Here is a 15,451-nt window from a genome sequence, read left to right on the forward strand (position 1 = left end):
CACTTTTTTATTTCACGGACCCCTTGCAATTAGTCCATGGACCCCTGTTTGAGAACCCCTGGTGTAATTGATATTTGTTCTTTTGTTTAGTAGTTTTCAGTACACTTACAAATTATTTATTTCATGTTATTTTATTTAAAATTGCATACTTTGTGCGACATACTTGTCCATAGCTGCTGTTTGAAGAGTTGAGACACTGACTAAAGGATATTTTGTTTGATTTATTTGGGTTTTTCATTGAAGTAGTTATTTTGCTTTTAGAACTGTACTTATTTTAAGCTTTTTGTTCTTGCAAAGATATTGTATTAGACTCAGGCCAGGTGCACATATTTAATGACTATATAAATGTATCAGAAAAAGTCAAATTAAAAGGTCAATTCAATACGGAGACCAACTTTGTGATGGTTCTCAATGGAGATTCTTTTAGATGTGATCACACCATGTTCATTGTATTTATGAAAACTACACCCATACAGTGTACAGTACCATTGTCACCTACTGACCTTTCTTGATATTGCTGGTTGTAAGTACGAATACCTGCATACATACTGGACTGGTAAGGAGCACTGCTATAACTATTATTAGTAGTAGAATTATAATGATTTAAACATTTGAACAAGTTGGGAAAACCCTTCAGTTAACTACTGTACCTATCAATTATCCAGTTGTAGGAATTATGGTTCCTCAATATACATTTAACATATAACAACGTATGCTATGTGTTACAGCACTACTTTTGGTGTCCCCCTCAGGAATTGCTCTTGAGAAAATGTAATGTAATTGTCCCCTCCAAGGTTGATATCAGATTTTCGCCCCTGGGTGTGGTGTGTTGTGTATTGTGATTGGAAAGTGCTATTGGTTGACACAGTTGTTTTTTTCATTCGCTTGACGGAATTTGATTACACAATTTAAATGTTTGAGATGAACAAATCAGGTGACAAATGGAGAAACGCGCTGTAAATGACAATGATTTCGTTCGTGTTTGCATATCAGCGACACTTCTGGTTCAATTCTGTCCATTGTACCATCCACTAGATGGCGTGAGCTTGATTTCAAAAGAGAGAAAATAGTTGGAGAATAGCAGCTTTCAGATGGCATGGGGGTGGTGCATGTAGATTGGTGTTTGCTTACAGATCACTTGACAACTATTAGAACCCCCTGCCATGAAGGCTATGGAATCCAACATAATACGCCATAATGAAGAAGACCGATAGTCTAGACATCTAACTCCCATCATGTAGTAGGGTAAGGTTTGGTACTTGAGAGAAAGGGCCAGACAGTCTCAGGATAGGATCCCCAATTATACGGATTTACACTGATGATGTGTTCTCACAATAGCAACTATGTGTTATTCTTTGCTATGGCAGACAGGGAAAGTGTGTGTGTATTCCACTTTATCTTTTCATAAGGGAGGAGGGACTTCTTCTAATCGAATGTCACTGCTCATCTCGTGCCACTGGAGGTGGTTCGCCCATCTTTCTCTCTCTCTCTCTCCCTCTTCCCGTCACCTCCGTTTCTCATCGACCGCCCCACCTACACCGTCTGCCCGTGCATGAGCGTTGGCGGCGCCGAGTGTCGTCTCGCTCAGTCCCGCCGGTTGCCCGTGGACAGAAGTTGCCCGACCGAGGACACCTAAATGGCGGCGTTACCGGAGGATGAGATAGACCGTCGGCCGATCCGGAGAGTTCGGTCCAAGAGCGATACGCCTTACATCACCGAGGCGCGTCTCTCTCTCCACCTGGAGACAGGTAGGTGAAACACGCGCGCACCGCCGCACAGACATACACGCACTGTCTGACTGCGTGGACCTAGTGGTTGGCTAGATGTGGGGTTCGCGGTTCGACTCATTGTGTTACAGACAGTAGCTCAAGGAGATGCGTGTTATGGAAAACTATGTGATGTATTTTTCTCCCCATTTTGCCAATTGTATGCTATCAAATGGAGAGGATTGTGTTATGACATACTATCTGTGACGTTATAGCCTGCCTGTGTTCAGAGCTGCGCTGCGGCTTGATGGGAATGTGATAACTATGCACACAGTGCCTCCTTCATGCATTGTATATCAGGCAGCTGAGCGAATATAGTCTTTTATTTGGATTGGTTTCCAACGTGTAGGCTATATTTAAGATGACATTATAGGCCTATATTATGAAGAGGATTTTCAAAATAATGTCGATGAAATGATTTTCCAATGAAAGGGTCTGTTATCTTGCACTGTTGTCGATTAGGCTCGAACCAACTGGCCATGCATTTTAAATCTAAACCCAATATTCTGCAGCTGAATCCATTACTGTTTTTAGTTAGATAGTGTGACTGTGCGGCTTCTAGCTGGTTTGCAGATTTCCAGAGTGAATGACTCGATTCACTTGCATGAATGCAGCTGGACTTGTTCTATAATCTAGGCTACATTCTCACTGTGACTGACCAGATCCAATTTTAGAGGTTGCTTCTGTTTTGGGGTTCGTGTGACCGACCGATAGTAGCCTGTTCTGCATCTACAATAGCCAACAGCCTGTAGGCTACACGCGTCACGCGCAGGAGCTGTCCTCTCTGTCATGGTGCTTAAACTGAAACTGCCACCGTCCCAAATCACGCGACAGACAGCGGACCCCGATTGATTAGTACGAACGTTATTTTCCACACATCAGATTATTCACGTCTTGACAGATATTCATAATATATGGGTAACTGTACTCTTAAGGTTTGTGGATGTGTGTCAAACGACTCCCCCTATCCAACGTTATAAATCCCAGTCACGTGGTGTGCAGTGAGCGTATATTCTCCCTATCCGACAGATGCCAACTCTCCGTGGAGGAAGCCTCGCATGGCTGGCTATTATTCTGCTCTACCTGGCACATTTTTCTTAGCCAGGTATTTTCCTAGTGTTCAGTTTATTTGTAGAATTTATTCGGTATTCCATTATGGATTATCATTGATTTGGGAGTTGGGTTAGATACATTTATATGAATTGCTTTAATGTAGCCTAAACTTGCGGTGAATGCGTTATTCTAGTTGACAATTGTATACAGATTAAATGTATAGTAGCCTGCAACAGTACAGCAATCTATGTAGTCAGTCACGCATGGCTCCATTTGTGCTCCAGGATACGCTGTACATGGATGAAATCATCCACATGCTCGCCTTAAACAGAGTTCTTACCCATCCCTCATAGTCTCACAGACAGTGCTCCCACCAACCCGCCTCGCAGAATAAGGGAACATCACAGAGAGTTAACACACACAGGGAACTTTATTGTCAAACAGCAGTAATGATCATGGAACTGGTCTGAAAGGTACAGAGAATGAGAGATAATGAATATAAATGGATGCAGTAAATACAGCAGAATAACTCCATGTAATAACATGGATATAAACAGTGCAATTGTGCAAAGGAATGGAATAGATTATTGAAAGCAATAGTAGAACAGTGATAGTGATGAATAAAACGAAGGACTGTATGAAATAAACAAACATGTTAAATGTAATGTAACATACATAACCCAGTAGTAACCATACAGGGAATAATAATTACTAACAAATAATAAACAAAGGCAAATCCCAGCCAAAACAACAATAAACACTACTCACTTTTACCCACGCACTCGCTGCGCATACTGCCATACATCCACCTCTGATCTGCACTGTAGGCAACCGCCAGCGCGACAAGGTCTTATTTCTAGGGATACAAGAGCATGCATCAGGCCTGGCTAGCCAGTGCAGGATCAGGTAGATGTTTTCATCCAATCAGAGTGTGCATGATCAGCTCATGCAAAGAGTGTGGGCCAAGTGGGCAAAAGCTGATGGGCTGAGACCATGGCTCCTCACGTGAGGAGAGCTAGGGTGTGTTCCTAAATTCACTCCAGAGCAGTGGTATTCAAAGTCGGGATCGCGACTGCTAGTGGGGTCTCAAAATGTTGTTGTTTGTAAATTAGGGGGGGGTAGAAAAAAATAGTACAGATTATTGTATGGGACAATATACAACGTTTTTGAGAAAGATCATTTGAAATATGCAATTTTATTGAGTAAATGTATTTATTGTTTTCTTTTCATTTTGATAAGAGATGAAAACGCAATGAAATTAAGGTTATTTGTTTATATAAAAATGTACATTTACAGATTTTAAGGCTGTGTCATTAGATTTTGGTTAGGGTGGGGTCGCAAGAAATTAGTGGGGGGGGGAAATCAGGTCCTCAGAAATTCTGGCAGAAAAAAATGGGGTCCCCGCTGAAAAAGTTTGAATACCACTGCTCTAGAGTGTCAGAGTGCGCTCTGGGCGTTTGTAAATTCAGAGCATTGCCAGAATGTTGTTCGTAAATTCAGAGTGTTTCGTTATCGTGGCATTCAAAGCGCACATTTTGGATGCACTGGCCGAGGAGTAGGGTTGATCCAAGTATTCAGCAGTCAAGCAACCATGCCAACTGGCTAAAGTTGGCTAGCTCTCTAGCTACTTCGACACAAATGAGAGAACAATCAACATTTTACTTACCCTAGCAGAGCTGTTAGAGCTGCTGTCTGGGAGCAAGACATCCTGGTCCGCGATGTGGCTGGTTTTCTTTTTGTAATCTGTGATTTACTGTAGACCCTGCCACATGTACCTCTTGTGTCTGAGCCGTTGAATTGCGACTCTACTTTGTCTCTATACTGACGCTTAGCTTGTTTGATTGCCTTGCGGAGGGAATAGCTACACTGTTTGTATTCGGTCATGTTTCCGGTCACCTTGCCCTGGTTAAAAGCAGTGGTTCGCGCTTTCAGTTTCGCGCGAATGCTGCCATCACCACGGTTTCTGGTTTGGGAATGTTTTAATAGTTGCTGTGGGTACGACATCGCCGATGCACTTGCTAATAAACTTTCTCACCGAATCAGCGTATTCGTCAATGTTGTTGTTTGACGCAGTGCGGAACATATCCCAATCCACGTGATCGAAGCAATCTTGAAGCGTGGAATCCAATTGGTCGGACCAGCGTTGAACGGACCTGAGCGCGGGAGCTTCCTGTTTTAGTCTCTGTTTCTAGGCTGGAAGCAACAAAATGGAGTCGTGGTCAGCTTTTCCAAAAGGAGGGCCTTATATGTGTCGTGGAAGTTAGAATAACAATGATCTAGGGTTTTACCAGCCCTGGTAGCACAATCGATATGCTGATAGAATTTAGGGAGTCTTGTTTTCAGATTAGCCTTGTTAAAATCCCCAGCTACAATGAATGCAGCCTCAGGATATGTGGTTTCCAGTTTACATAGAGTCAAATAAAGTTTGTTCAGGGCCGTCGATGTGTCTGCTTGGGGGGGAATATACACGACTGTGATTATAATCAAAGAGAATTCTCTTGGTAGATAATGCAGTCGGCATTTGATTGTGAGGAATTCCAAGTCAGGTGAACAGAAGGACTTGAGTTCCTGTATGTTGTTATGATCACACCACGTCTCGTTAATCATAAGGCATACCCCCCCGCCCCTCTTCTTACCAGAAAGATGCTTGTTTCTGTCGGCGCGATGCGTGAAGAAACCAGGTGGCTGTACCGACTCAGATAGCGTGTCTCGAGTGAGCCATGTTTCCGTGAAACAAAGAACATTACAGTCTCGGATGTCTCTCTGGAATGCTACCCTTACTCGGATTTCGTCTACCTTGTTGTCAAGAGACTGGACATTGGCGAGTAGTATGCTCGGGAGCGGTGCGCGATGTGCCCGTCTCCGGAGCCTGACCAGAAGACCGCTTCGTCTGCCCCTTTTACGGCGACGTTGTTTTGGTTCGCCGGCTGGGATCCGATCCATTGCCCTGGGTGGTGGACCAAACAGAGGATCCGCTTCGGGAAAGTCGTATTCCTGGTTGTAATGTTGGTGAGTTGACGTTGCTCTTACAGTGGGGAGAACAAGTATTTGATACACTGCCGATTTTGCAGGTTTTCCTACTTACAAAGCATGTAGAGGTCTGTAATTTTTATCATAGGTACACTTCAACTATGAGAGACGGAATCTAAAACAAAAATCCAGAAAATCACATTGTATGATTTTTAAGTAATTAATTTGCATTTTATTGCATGACATAAGTATTTGATACATCAGAAAAGCAGAACTTAATATTTGGTACAGAAACCTTTGTTTGCAATTACAGAGATCATACGTTTCCTGTAGTTCTTGACTAGGTTTGCACACACTGCAGCAGGGATTTTGGCCCACTCCTCCCTACAGATCTTCTCCAGATCCTTCAGGTTTCGGGGCTGTCGCTGGGCAATACGGACTTTCAGCTCCCTCCAAAGATTTTCTATTGGGTTCAGGTCTGGAGACTGGCTAGGCCACTCCAGGACCTTGAGATGCTTCTTACGGAGCCACTCCTTAGTTGCCATGGCTGTGTGCTTCGTGTCGTTGTCATGCTGGAAGACCCAGCCACGACCCATCTTCAATGCTCTTACTGAGGGAAGGAGGTTGTTGGCCAAGATCTCGCGATACATGGCCCCATCCATCCTCCCCTCAATACGGTGCAGTCGTCCTGTCCCCTTTGCAGAAAAGCATCCCCAAAGAATGATGTTTCCACCTCCATGCTTCACGGTTGGGATGGTGTTCTTGGGGTTGTACTCATACTTCTTCTTCCTCCAAACACGGCGAGTGGAGTTAGACCAAAAAGCTATATTTTTGTCTCATCAGACCACATGACCTTCTCCCATTCCTCCTCTGGATCATCCAGATGGTCATTGGCAAACTTCAGACGGGCCTGGACATGCACTGGCTTAAGCAGGGGGACCTTGCGTGCGCTGCAGGATTTTAATCCATGACGGCGTAGTGTGTTACTAATGGTTTTCTTTGAGACTGTGGTCCCAGCACTCTTCAGGTCATTGACCAGGTCCTGCCGTGTAGTTCTGGGCTGATCCCTCACCTTCCTCATGATCATTGATGCCCCACGAGGTGAAATCTTGCATGGAGCCCCAGACCGAGGGTGATTGACCGTCATCTTGAACTTCTTCCATTTTCTAATAATTGCGCCAACAGTTGTTTCCTTCTCACCAAGCTGCTTGCCTATTGTCCTGTAGCCCATCCCAGCCTTGTGCAGGTCTACAATTTTATCCCTGATGTCCTTACACAGCTCTCTGGTCTTGGCCATTGTGGAGAGGTTGGAATCTGTTTGATTGAGTGTGTGGACAGGTGTCTTTTATACAGGTAACGAGTTCAAACAGGTGCAGTTAATACTGGTAATGAGTGGAGAACAGGAGGGCTTCTTAAAGAAAAACTAACAGGTCTGTGAGAGCCGGAATTCTTACTGGTTGGTAGGTGATCAAATACTTATGTCATGCAATAAAATGCAAATTAATTACTTAAAAATCATACAATGTGATTTTCTGGATTTTTGTTTTAGATTCCGTCTCTCACAGTTGAAGTGTACCTATGATAAAAATGACAGACCTCTACATGCTTTGTAAGTAGGAAAACCTGCAAAATCGGCAGTGTATCAAATACTTGTTCTCCCCACTGTATATCCAGTAGTTCTTCCCGACTGTATGCAATAAAACCTAAGATTACCTGGGGTACCAATGTAATAAATAACACATAAAAAAACAAAATACTGCATAGTTTCCTAAGAACACGAAGCGAGGCGGCAATCTCTGTCGGCGCCGGAAGTCAGACAGTTCTGTAGAACGGGTTCTACATGGAATCGAAAAGGGTTTTTACCCGGAACCAAAAGGGTTCACTTGCAACCAAAAGTGGTTCTTTAAAGGGTACTCCTATGGGGACAGCTGAAGAAACCCTTTAAGGTTCTAGATAGCACCTTTTTTCTAATAGTGTGCACTGCTTGGTGGCAAACATGGCACATATTTAAAGGAAGGTTCTGTCTAAATATGTTACCTGTTGGGGCTTTGGTGGTCTTTAGAATAAATTGGGTATGTACTCTCACAGCCAAACCAGGGCCTCTCCTCTGTCACGTCTTGCTGCCAGACTGTACACATCAATATTATATCCTTCAGTTTGGCAATGAGGCTTACAATCTATATCATTGTCTTTTTCTTGATCTCCTTAACCTCTCCTCATCCTCCCCTTCCTCGCTCTCTCTATGTTCTGTTCTGGCTTGACATTCTAAATGTTCTGTTCTGGCTTGACATTCTAAATGTTCTGTTCTGGCTTGACATTCTAAATGTTCTGTTCTGGCTTGACATTCTAAATGTTCTGTTCTGGCTTGACATTCTAAATGTTCTGTTCTGGCTTGACATTCTAAATGTTCTGTTCTGGCTTGACATTCTAAATGTTCTGTTCTGGCTTGACATTCTAAATGTTCTGTTCTGCCTTGACATTCCTCTGCTGAACGTTCCAGTGTTCCTTCCTTCCCCCACCCACCCAGACCGATTCTGAAAGCAGCTGTGTGTGTGCATGTGTGTGTTTGCATGTATGTGTGCATGTGCGCGTGTGTGTGCGTGCAATTGTAAATTGTAAATCAGGTCATTTTGGTCAGGGCTTAGTGCTGTTCTGTTCTGTTCACAAAGACCAAGATCTCCCCAAACGCATTCATTACCCTGCTCTGCTCTTCTCTACACCCTGCCAAAACAGACGGCCCACTGAGACAGCCCTGAATGGGAGAGATGGTACAGAGAGCTAGAAGGGGGAGAGGTAAAGAGAGAGAGACAGAGAGAGTGACAGAGAGATGGAGAGAGAGGTAGAGAGAGTGAGTGACAGCCAGTCAGATATGGAGAAAGAATAGACAGAGAAAGATAGAGATAGAGAGAGAGACAGACAGACAGACAGACAGACAGACAGACAGACAGACAGACAGACAGACAGAAAGAGAAAGAGAAACAGACAGAGAGGGGCCTTTTAACTAGACGGCAGCGGATAGAGAGGGAGGCTCTCTCTGTGGCTCTCCCACTGTGTTGACTGTTGACCAGGGCCGAGTTAGATCTCACTGCACAAGAACTCTTTATCACAATAAGCTGATAACTGTTAACATGCTGACTGGTTGCTTCAATGCCATACTCTGTCTGAGTATGTGCTTGTTACGAGACACACTCTTAAAAGGATGAATAGAGACTTTTATATATGCATTGTATTGTTGTTGTTCTGATTAATATTGTTGTTGTAGCTGTTATTAATGGTAATCCCATGTCCACTACTACTATTATTATTGCTGTTAGTACCACCATTTATTTATATATAAATATATATATTTTGTGTATATATATACATATATTTTTTATTTTAATTTTTTGATATGTATACTTTGACAATGTAAGTAATAATAACTTGCCATGTCAATAAAGTCAATTGAATTGAGAGAGAGAGAGAGAGAGAGAGAGAGAGAGAGAGAGAGAGAGAGAGAGGCAAGTGAAGAGAGCTAGAGAAGCCAGTGAAGAGAGAGAGAGGGGCCAGTGAAGAGAGAGAGAGAGGGGCCAGTGAAGAGAGAGAGAGAGGGGCCAGTGAAGAGAGAGAGAGAGGCCAGTGTTGAAAGAGAGAGGCTAGTGAAGAGAGAGAGAGAGAGGCCAGTGAAGAGAGAGAGAGGCTAGTGAAGAGAGAGAGAGAGGCCAGTGAAGAGAGAGAGAGAGAGAGAGAGGGGCCAGTGAAGAGAAGGAGAGAAGCCAGTGAAGAGAATGAGAGAAGCCAGTGAAGAGAGAGAGAGAAGCCAGTGAAGAGAGACAGAGAAGCCAGTGAAGAGAAAGAGAGAAGCCAGTGAAGAGAGAGAGAGAAGCCAGTGAAGAGAGAGAGAGAAGCCAGTGAAGAGAGAGAGAAGCCAGTGAAGAGAGAGAGAGAAACCAGTGAAGAGAAAGAGAGAAGCCAGTGAAGAGAGAGAGAGAAGCCAGTGAAGAGAAAGAGAGAAGCCAGTGAAGAGAAAGAGAGAAGCCAGTGAAGAGAAAGAGAGAAGCCAGTGAAGAGAGAGAGAAGCCAGTGAAGAGAGAGAGGACAGTGAAGAAAGAGAGAGAGAGACCAATGAAGAAAGAGAGACCAGGGAAGAAAGAGAGAGAGAGGCCAGTGAAGAGAGAGGGAGAGAGAGGCCAGTGAAGAGAGAGAGGACAGTGAAGAAAGAGAGAGAGAGACCAATGAAGAAAGAGAGACCAGGGAAGAAAGAGAGAGAGAGGCCAGTGAAGAGAGAGGGAGAGAGAGGCCAGTGAAGAGAGAGGGAGAGAAAGGCCAGTGAAGAGAGAGGGAGAGAAAGGCCAGTGAAGAGAGAGGGAGAGAGAGGCCAGTGAAGAGAGAGGGAGAGAAAGGCCAGTGAAGAGAGAGAGCGAGGGCAATGAAGAAAGAGAGGCCAGTGAAGAACGAGAGAGAGGCCAGTGAAGAAAGAGAGAGAGAGGCCAGTGAAGAGAGAGAGAGAGAGAGAGAGAGAGAGAGAGAGAGAGAGAGAGAGAGAGAGAGAGAGAGAGAGAGAGAGAGAGAGAGAGAGAGAGAGAGAGAGAGAGAGAGAGAGAGAGAGAGAGAGAGAGAGAGAGAGAGAGAGAGAGAGAGAGAGAGAGAAGGGGGGGTAGAGAAATGGGGGAGGGAAAGGGATAGAGAGACCAAGAGAGAGAGAGTTTCACATACACACTGCTTATCTCTGTAAAACTACCCAGATATAATAATAGGGGGGTTAAACATACAGACCGCTACCACTCACTGGGCCGCACCTATGTGGCAGGTTGGCACATCAGTTACATACAGACTGACCTACGTGGCAGGTTGGCACATCAGTTACACACAGACTGACCTACGTGGCAGGTTGGCACATCAGTTACATACAGACTGACCTACGTGGCAGGTTGGCACATCAGTTACACACAGACTGACCTACGTGGCAGGTTGGCACATCAGTTACATACAGACTGACCTACGTGGCAGGTTGGCACATCAGTTACACACAGACTGACCTACGTGGCAGGTTGGCACATCAGTTACACACAGACTGACCTACGTGGCAGGTTGGCACATCAGTTACACACAGACTGACCTACGTGGCGAGTTGGCACATCAGTTACACACAGACTGACCTACGTGGCGAGTTGGCACATCAGTTACACACAGACTGACCTATGTGGCAGGTTGGCACATCAGTTACATACAGACTGACCTACGTGGCGAGTTGGCACATCAGTTACACACAGACTGACCTATGTGGCGAGTTGGCACATCAGTTAGACACAGACTGACCTACGTGGCGAGTTGGCACATCAGTTACATACAGACTGACCTACGTGGCAGGTTGGCACATCAGTTACACACAGACTGACCTATGTGGCAGGTTGGCACATCAGTTACATACAGACTGACCTACGTGGCGAGTTGGCACATCAGTTACACACAGACTGACCTATGTGGCGAGTTGGCACATCAGTTAGACACAGACTGACCTACGTGGCGAGTTGGCACATCAGTTACATACAGACTGACCTACGTGGCAGGTTGGCACATCAGTTACACACAGACTGACCTACGTGGCAGGTTGGCACATCAGTTACATACAGACTGACCTACGTGGCAGGTTGGCACATCAGTTACACACAGACTGACCTACGTGGCAGGTTGGCACATCAGTTACATACAGACTGACCTACGTGGCAGGTTGGCACATCAGTTACACACAGACTGACCTACGTGGCAGGTTGGCACATCAGTTACATACAGACTGACCTACGTGGCAGGTTGGCACATCAGTTACACACAGACTGACCTACGTGGCAGGTTGGCACATCAGTTACACACAGACTGACCTACGTGGCAGGTTGGCACATCAGTTACACACAGACTGACCTACGTGGCGAGTTGGCACATCAGTTACACACAGACTGACCTACGTGGCGAGTTGGCACATCAGTTACACACAGACTGACCTATGTGGCAGGTTGGCACATCAGTTACATACAGACTGACCTACGTGGCGAGTTGGCACATCAGTTACACACAGACTGACCTATGTGGCGAGTTGGCACATCAGTTACACACAGACTGACCTACGTGGCGAGTTGGCACATCAGTTACATACAGACTGACCTACGTGGCAGGTTGGCACATCAGTTACACACAGACTGACCTACGTGGCGAGTTGGCACATCAGTTACACACAGACTGACCTATGTGGCAGGTTGGCACATCAGTTACATACAGACTGACCTACGTGGCGAGTTGGCACATCAGTTACACACAGACTGACCTATGTGGCGAGTTGGCACATCAGTTAGACACAGACTGACCTACGTGGCGAGTTGGCACATCAGTTACATACAGACTGACCTACGTGGCAGGTTGGCACATCAGTTACACACAGACTGACCTACGTGGCAGGTTGGCACATCAGTTACACACAGACTGACCTACGTGGCAGGTTGGCACATCAGTTACACACAGACTGACCTACGTGGCAGGTTGGCACATCAGTTACACACAGACTGACCTACGTGGCAGGTTGGCACATCAGTTACACACAGACTGACCTACGTGGCAGGTTGGCACATCAGTTACACACAGACTGACCTACGTGGCAGGTTGGCACATCAGTTACACACAGACTGACCTACGTGGCAGGTTGGTACATCAGTTACACACAGACTGACCTACGTGGCGAGTTGGCACATCAGTTACACACAGACTGACCTATGTGGCAGGTTGGCACATCAGTTACACACAGACTGACCTACGTGGCAGGTTGGCACATCAGTTACACAAAGACTGACCTACATGGCAGGTTGGCACATCAGTTACATACAGACTGACCTACGTGGCAGGTTGGCACATCAGTTACACACAGACTGACCTACGTGGCAGGTTGGCACATCAGTTACACACAGACTGACCTACGTGGAAGGTTGGCACATCAGTTACACACAGACTGACCTACGTGGCAGGTTGGCACATCAGTTACACACAGACTGACCTACGTGGCGAGTTGGCACATCAGTTACACACAGACTGACCTACGTGGCAGGTTGGCACATCAGTTACACACAGACTGACCTACGTGGCAGGTTGGCACATCAGTTACACACAGACTGACCTACGTGGCAGGTTGGCACATCAGTTACACACAGACTGACCTACGTGGCAGGTTGGCACATCAGTTACATACAGACTGACCTACGTGGCAGGTTGGCACATCATTTACACACAGACTGACCTACGTGGCAGGTTGGCACATCAGTTACAAACAGACTGACCTACGTGGCAGGTTGGCACATCAGTTACACACAGACTGACCTACGTGGCAGGTTGGCACATCAGTTACACACAGACTGACCTACGTGGCAGGTTGGCACATCAGTTACACACAGACTGACCTACGTGGAAGGTTGGCACATCAGTTACACACAGACTGACCTACGTGGCAGGTTGGCACATCAGTTACACACAGACTGACCTACGTGGCGAGTTGGCACATCAGTTACACACAGACTGACCTACGTGGCAGGTTGGCACATCAGTTACACACAGACTGACCTACGTGGCAGGTTGGCACATCAGTTACACACAGACTGACCTACGTGGCAGGTTGGCACATCAGTTACACACAGACTGACCTACGTGGCAGGTTGGCACATCAGTTACATACAGACTGACCTACGTGGCAGGTTGGCACATCATTTACACACAGACTGACCTACGTGGCAGGTTGGCACATCAGTTACAAACAGACTGACCTACGTGGCAGGTTGGCACATCAGTTACACACAGACTGACCTACGTGGCAGGTTGGCATATCAGTTACACACAGACTGACCTACGTGGCAGGTTGGCACATCAGTTACACACAGACTGACCTACGTGGCAGGTTGGCACATCAGTTACACACAGACTGACCTACGTGGAAGGTTGGCACATCAGTTACACACAGACTGACCTACGTGGCAGGTTGGCACATCAGTTACACACAGACTGACCTACGTGGCGAGTTGGCACATCAGTTACACACAGACTGACCTACGTGGCAGGTTGGCACATCAGTTACACACAGACTGACCTACGTGGCAGGTTGGCACATCAGTTACACACAGACTGACCTACGTGGCGGGTTGGCACATCAGTTACACACAGACTGACCTACGTGGCAGGTTGGCACATCAGTTACACACAGACTGACCTACGTGGCAGGTTGGCACATCAGTTACACACAGACTGACCTACGTGGCAGGTGGGCACATCAGTTACACACAGACTGACCTACGTGGCAGGTTGGCACATCAGTTACACACAGACTGACCTACGTGGCAGGTTGGCACATCAGTTACACACAGACTGACCTACGTGGCAGGTTGGCACATCAGTTACATACAGACTGATCTACGTGGCAGGTTGGCACATCAGTTACACACAGACTGACCTACGTGGCAGGTTGGCACATCAGTTACATACAGACTGATCTACGTGGCAGGTTGGCACATCAGTTACACACAGACTGACCTACGTGGCGAGTTGGCACATCAGTTACATACAGACTGACCTACGTGGCGAGTTGGCACATCAGTTACATACAGACTGACCTACGTGGCAGGTTGGCACATCAGTTACACACAGACTGACCTACGTGGCAGGTTGGCACATCAGTTACATACAGACTGATCTACGTGGCAGGTTGGCACATCAGTTACACACAGACTGACCTACGTGGCAGGTTGGCACATCAGTTACACACAGACTGACCTACGTGGCAGGTTGGTACATCAGTTACACACAGACTGACCTACGTGGCGAGTTGGCACATCAGTTACACACAGACTGACCTATGTGGCAGGTTGGCACATCAGTTACACACAGACTGACCTACGTGGCAGGTTGGCACATCAGTTACACAAAGACTGACCTACATGGCAGGTTGGCACATCAGTTACATACAGACTGACCTACGTGGCAGGTTGGCACATCAGTTACACACAGACTGACCTACGTGGCAGGTTGGCACATCAGTTACACACAGACTGACCTACGTGGAAGGTTGGCACATCAGTTACACACAGACTGACCTACGTGGCAGGTTGGCACATCAGTTACACACAGACTGACCTACGTGGCGAGTTGGCACATCAGTTACACACAGACTGACCTACGTGGCAGGTTGGCACATCAGTTACACACAGACTGACCTACGTGGCAGGTTGGCACATCAGTTACACACAGACTGACCTACGTGGCAGGTTGGCACATCAGTTACACACAGACTGACCTACGTGGCAGGTTGGCACATCAGTTACATACAGACTGACCTACGTGGCAGGTTGGCACATCATTTACACACAGACTGACCTACGTGGCAGGTTGGCACATCAGTTACAAACAGACTGACCTACGTGGCAGGTTGGCACATCAGTTACACACAGACTGACCTACGTGGCAGGTTGGCACATCAGTTACACACAGACTGACCTACGTGGCAGGTTGGCACATCAGTTACACACAGACTGACCTACGTGGAAGGTTGGCACATCAGTTACACACAGACTGACCTACGTGGCAGGTTGGCACATCAGTTACACACAGACTGACCTACGTGGCGAGTTGGCACATCAGTTACACACAGACTGACCTAC

At 46.4% G+C, this 15,451-nt stretch overlaps 1 protein-coding gene across 1 annotated transcript in view; it reads left to right on the forward strand.

Moving 5' to 3' along the window:
* Window positions 1-1,636: 1,636 nt before the first annotated feature.
* The window catches only part of LOC139540619 (adenylate cyclase type 1-like), an 83,255-nt gene continuing 69,440 nt past the window's right edge, over window positions 1,637-15,451 (forward strand). The window contains exons 1-2 of the mRNA XM_071344432.1: window positions 1,637-1,748; window positions 2,796-2,871. Coding sequence (XP_071200533.1) covers window positions 1,637-1,748; window positions 2,796-2,871 — 188 coding nt within the window. The remainder of the gene's footprint in view (window positions 1,749-2,795; window positions 2,872-15,451) is intronic.

The sequence above is a fragment of the Salvelinus alpinus genome, chromosome 16, assembly GCF_045679555.1.
Source record: "Salvelinus alpinus chromosome 16, SLU_Salpinus.1, whole genome shotgun sequence".
NCBI lineage: Eukaryota > Metazoa > Chordata > Actinopteri > Salmoniformes > Salmonidae > Salvelinus > Salvelinus alpinus.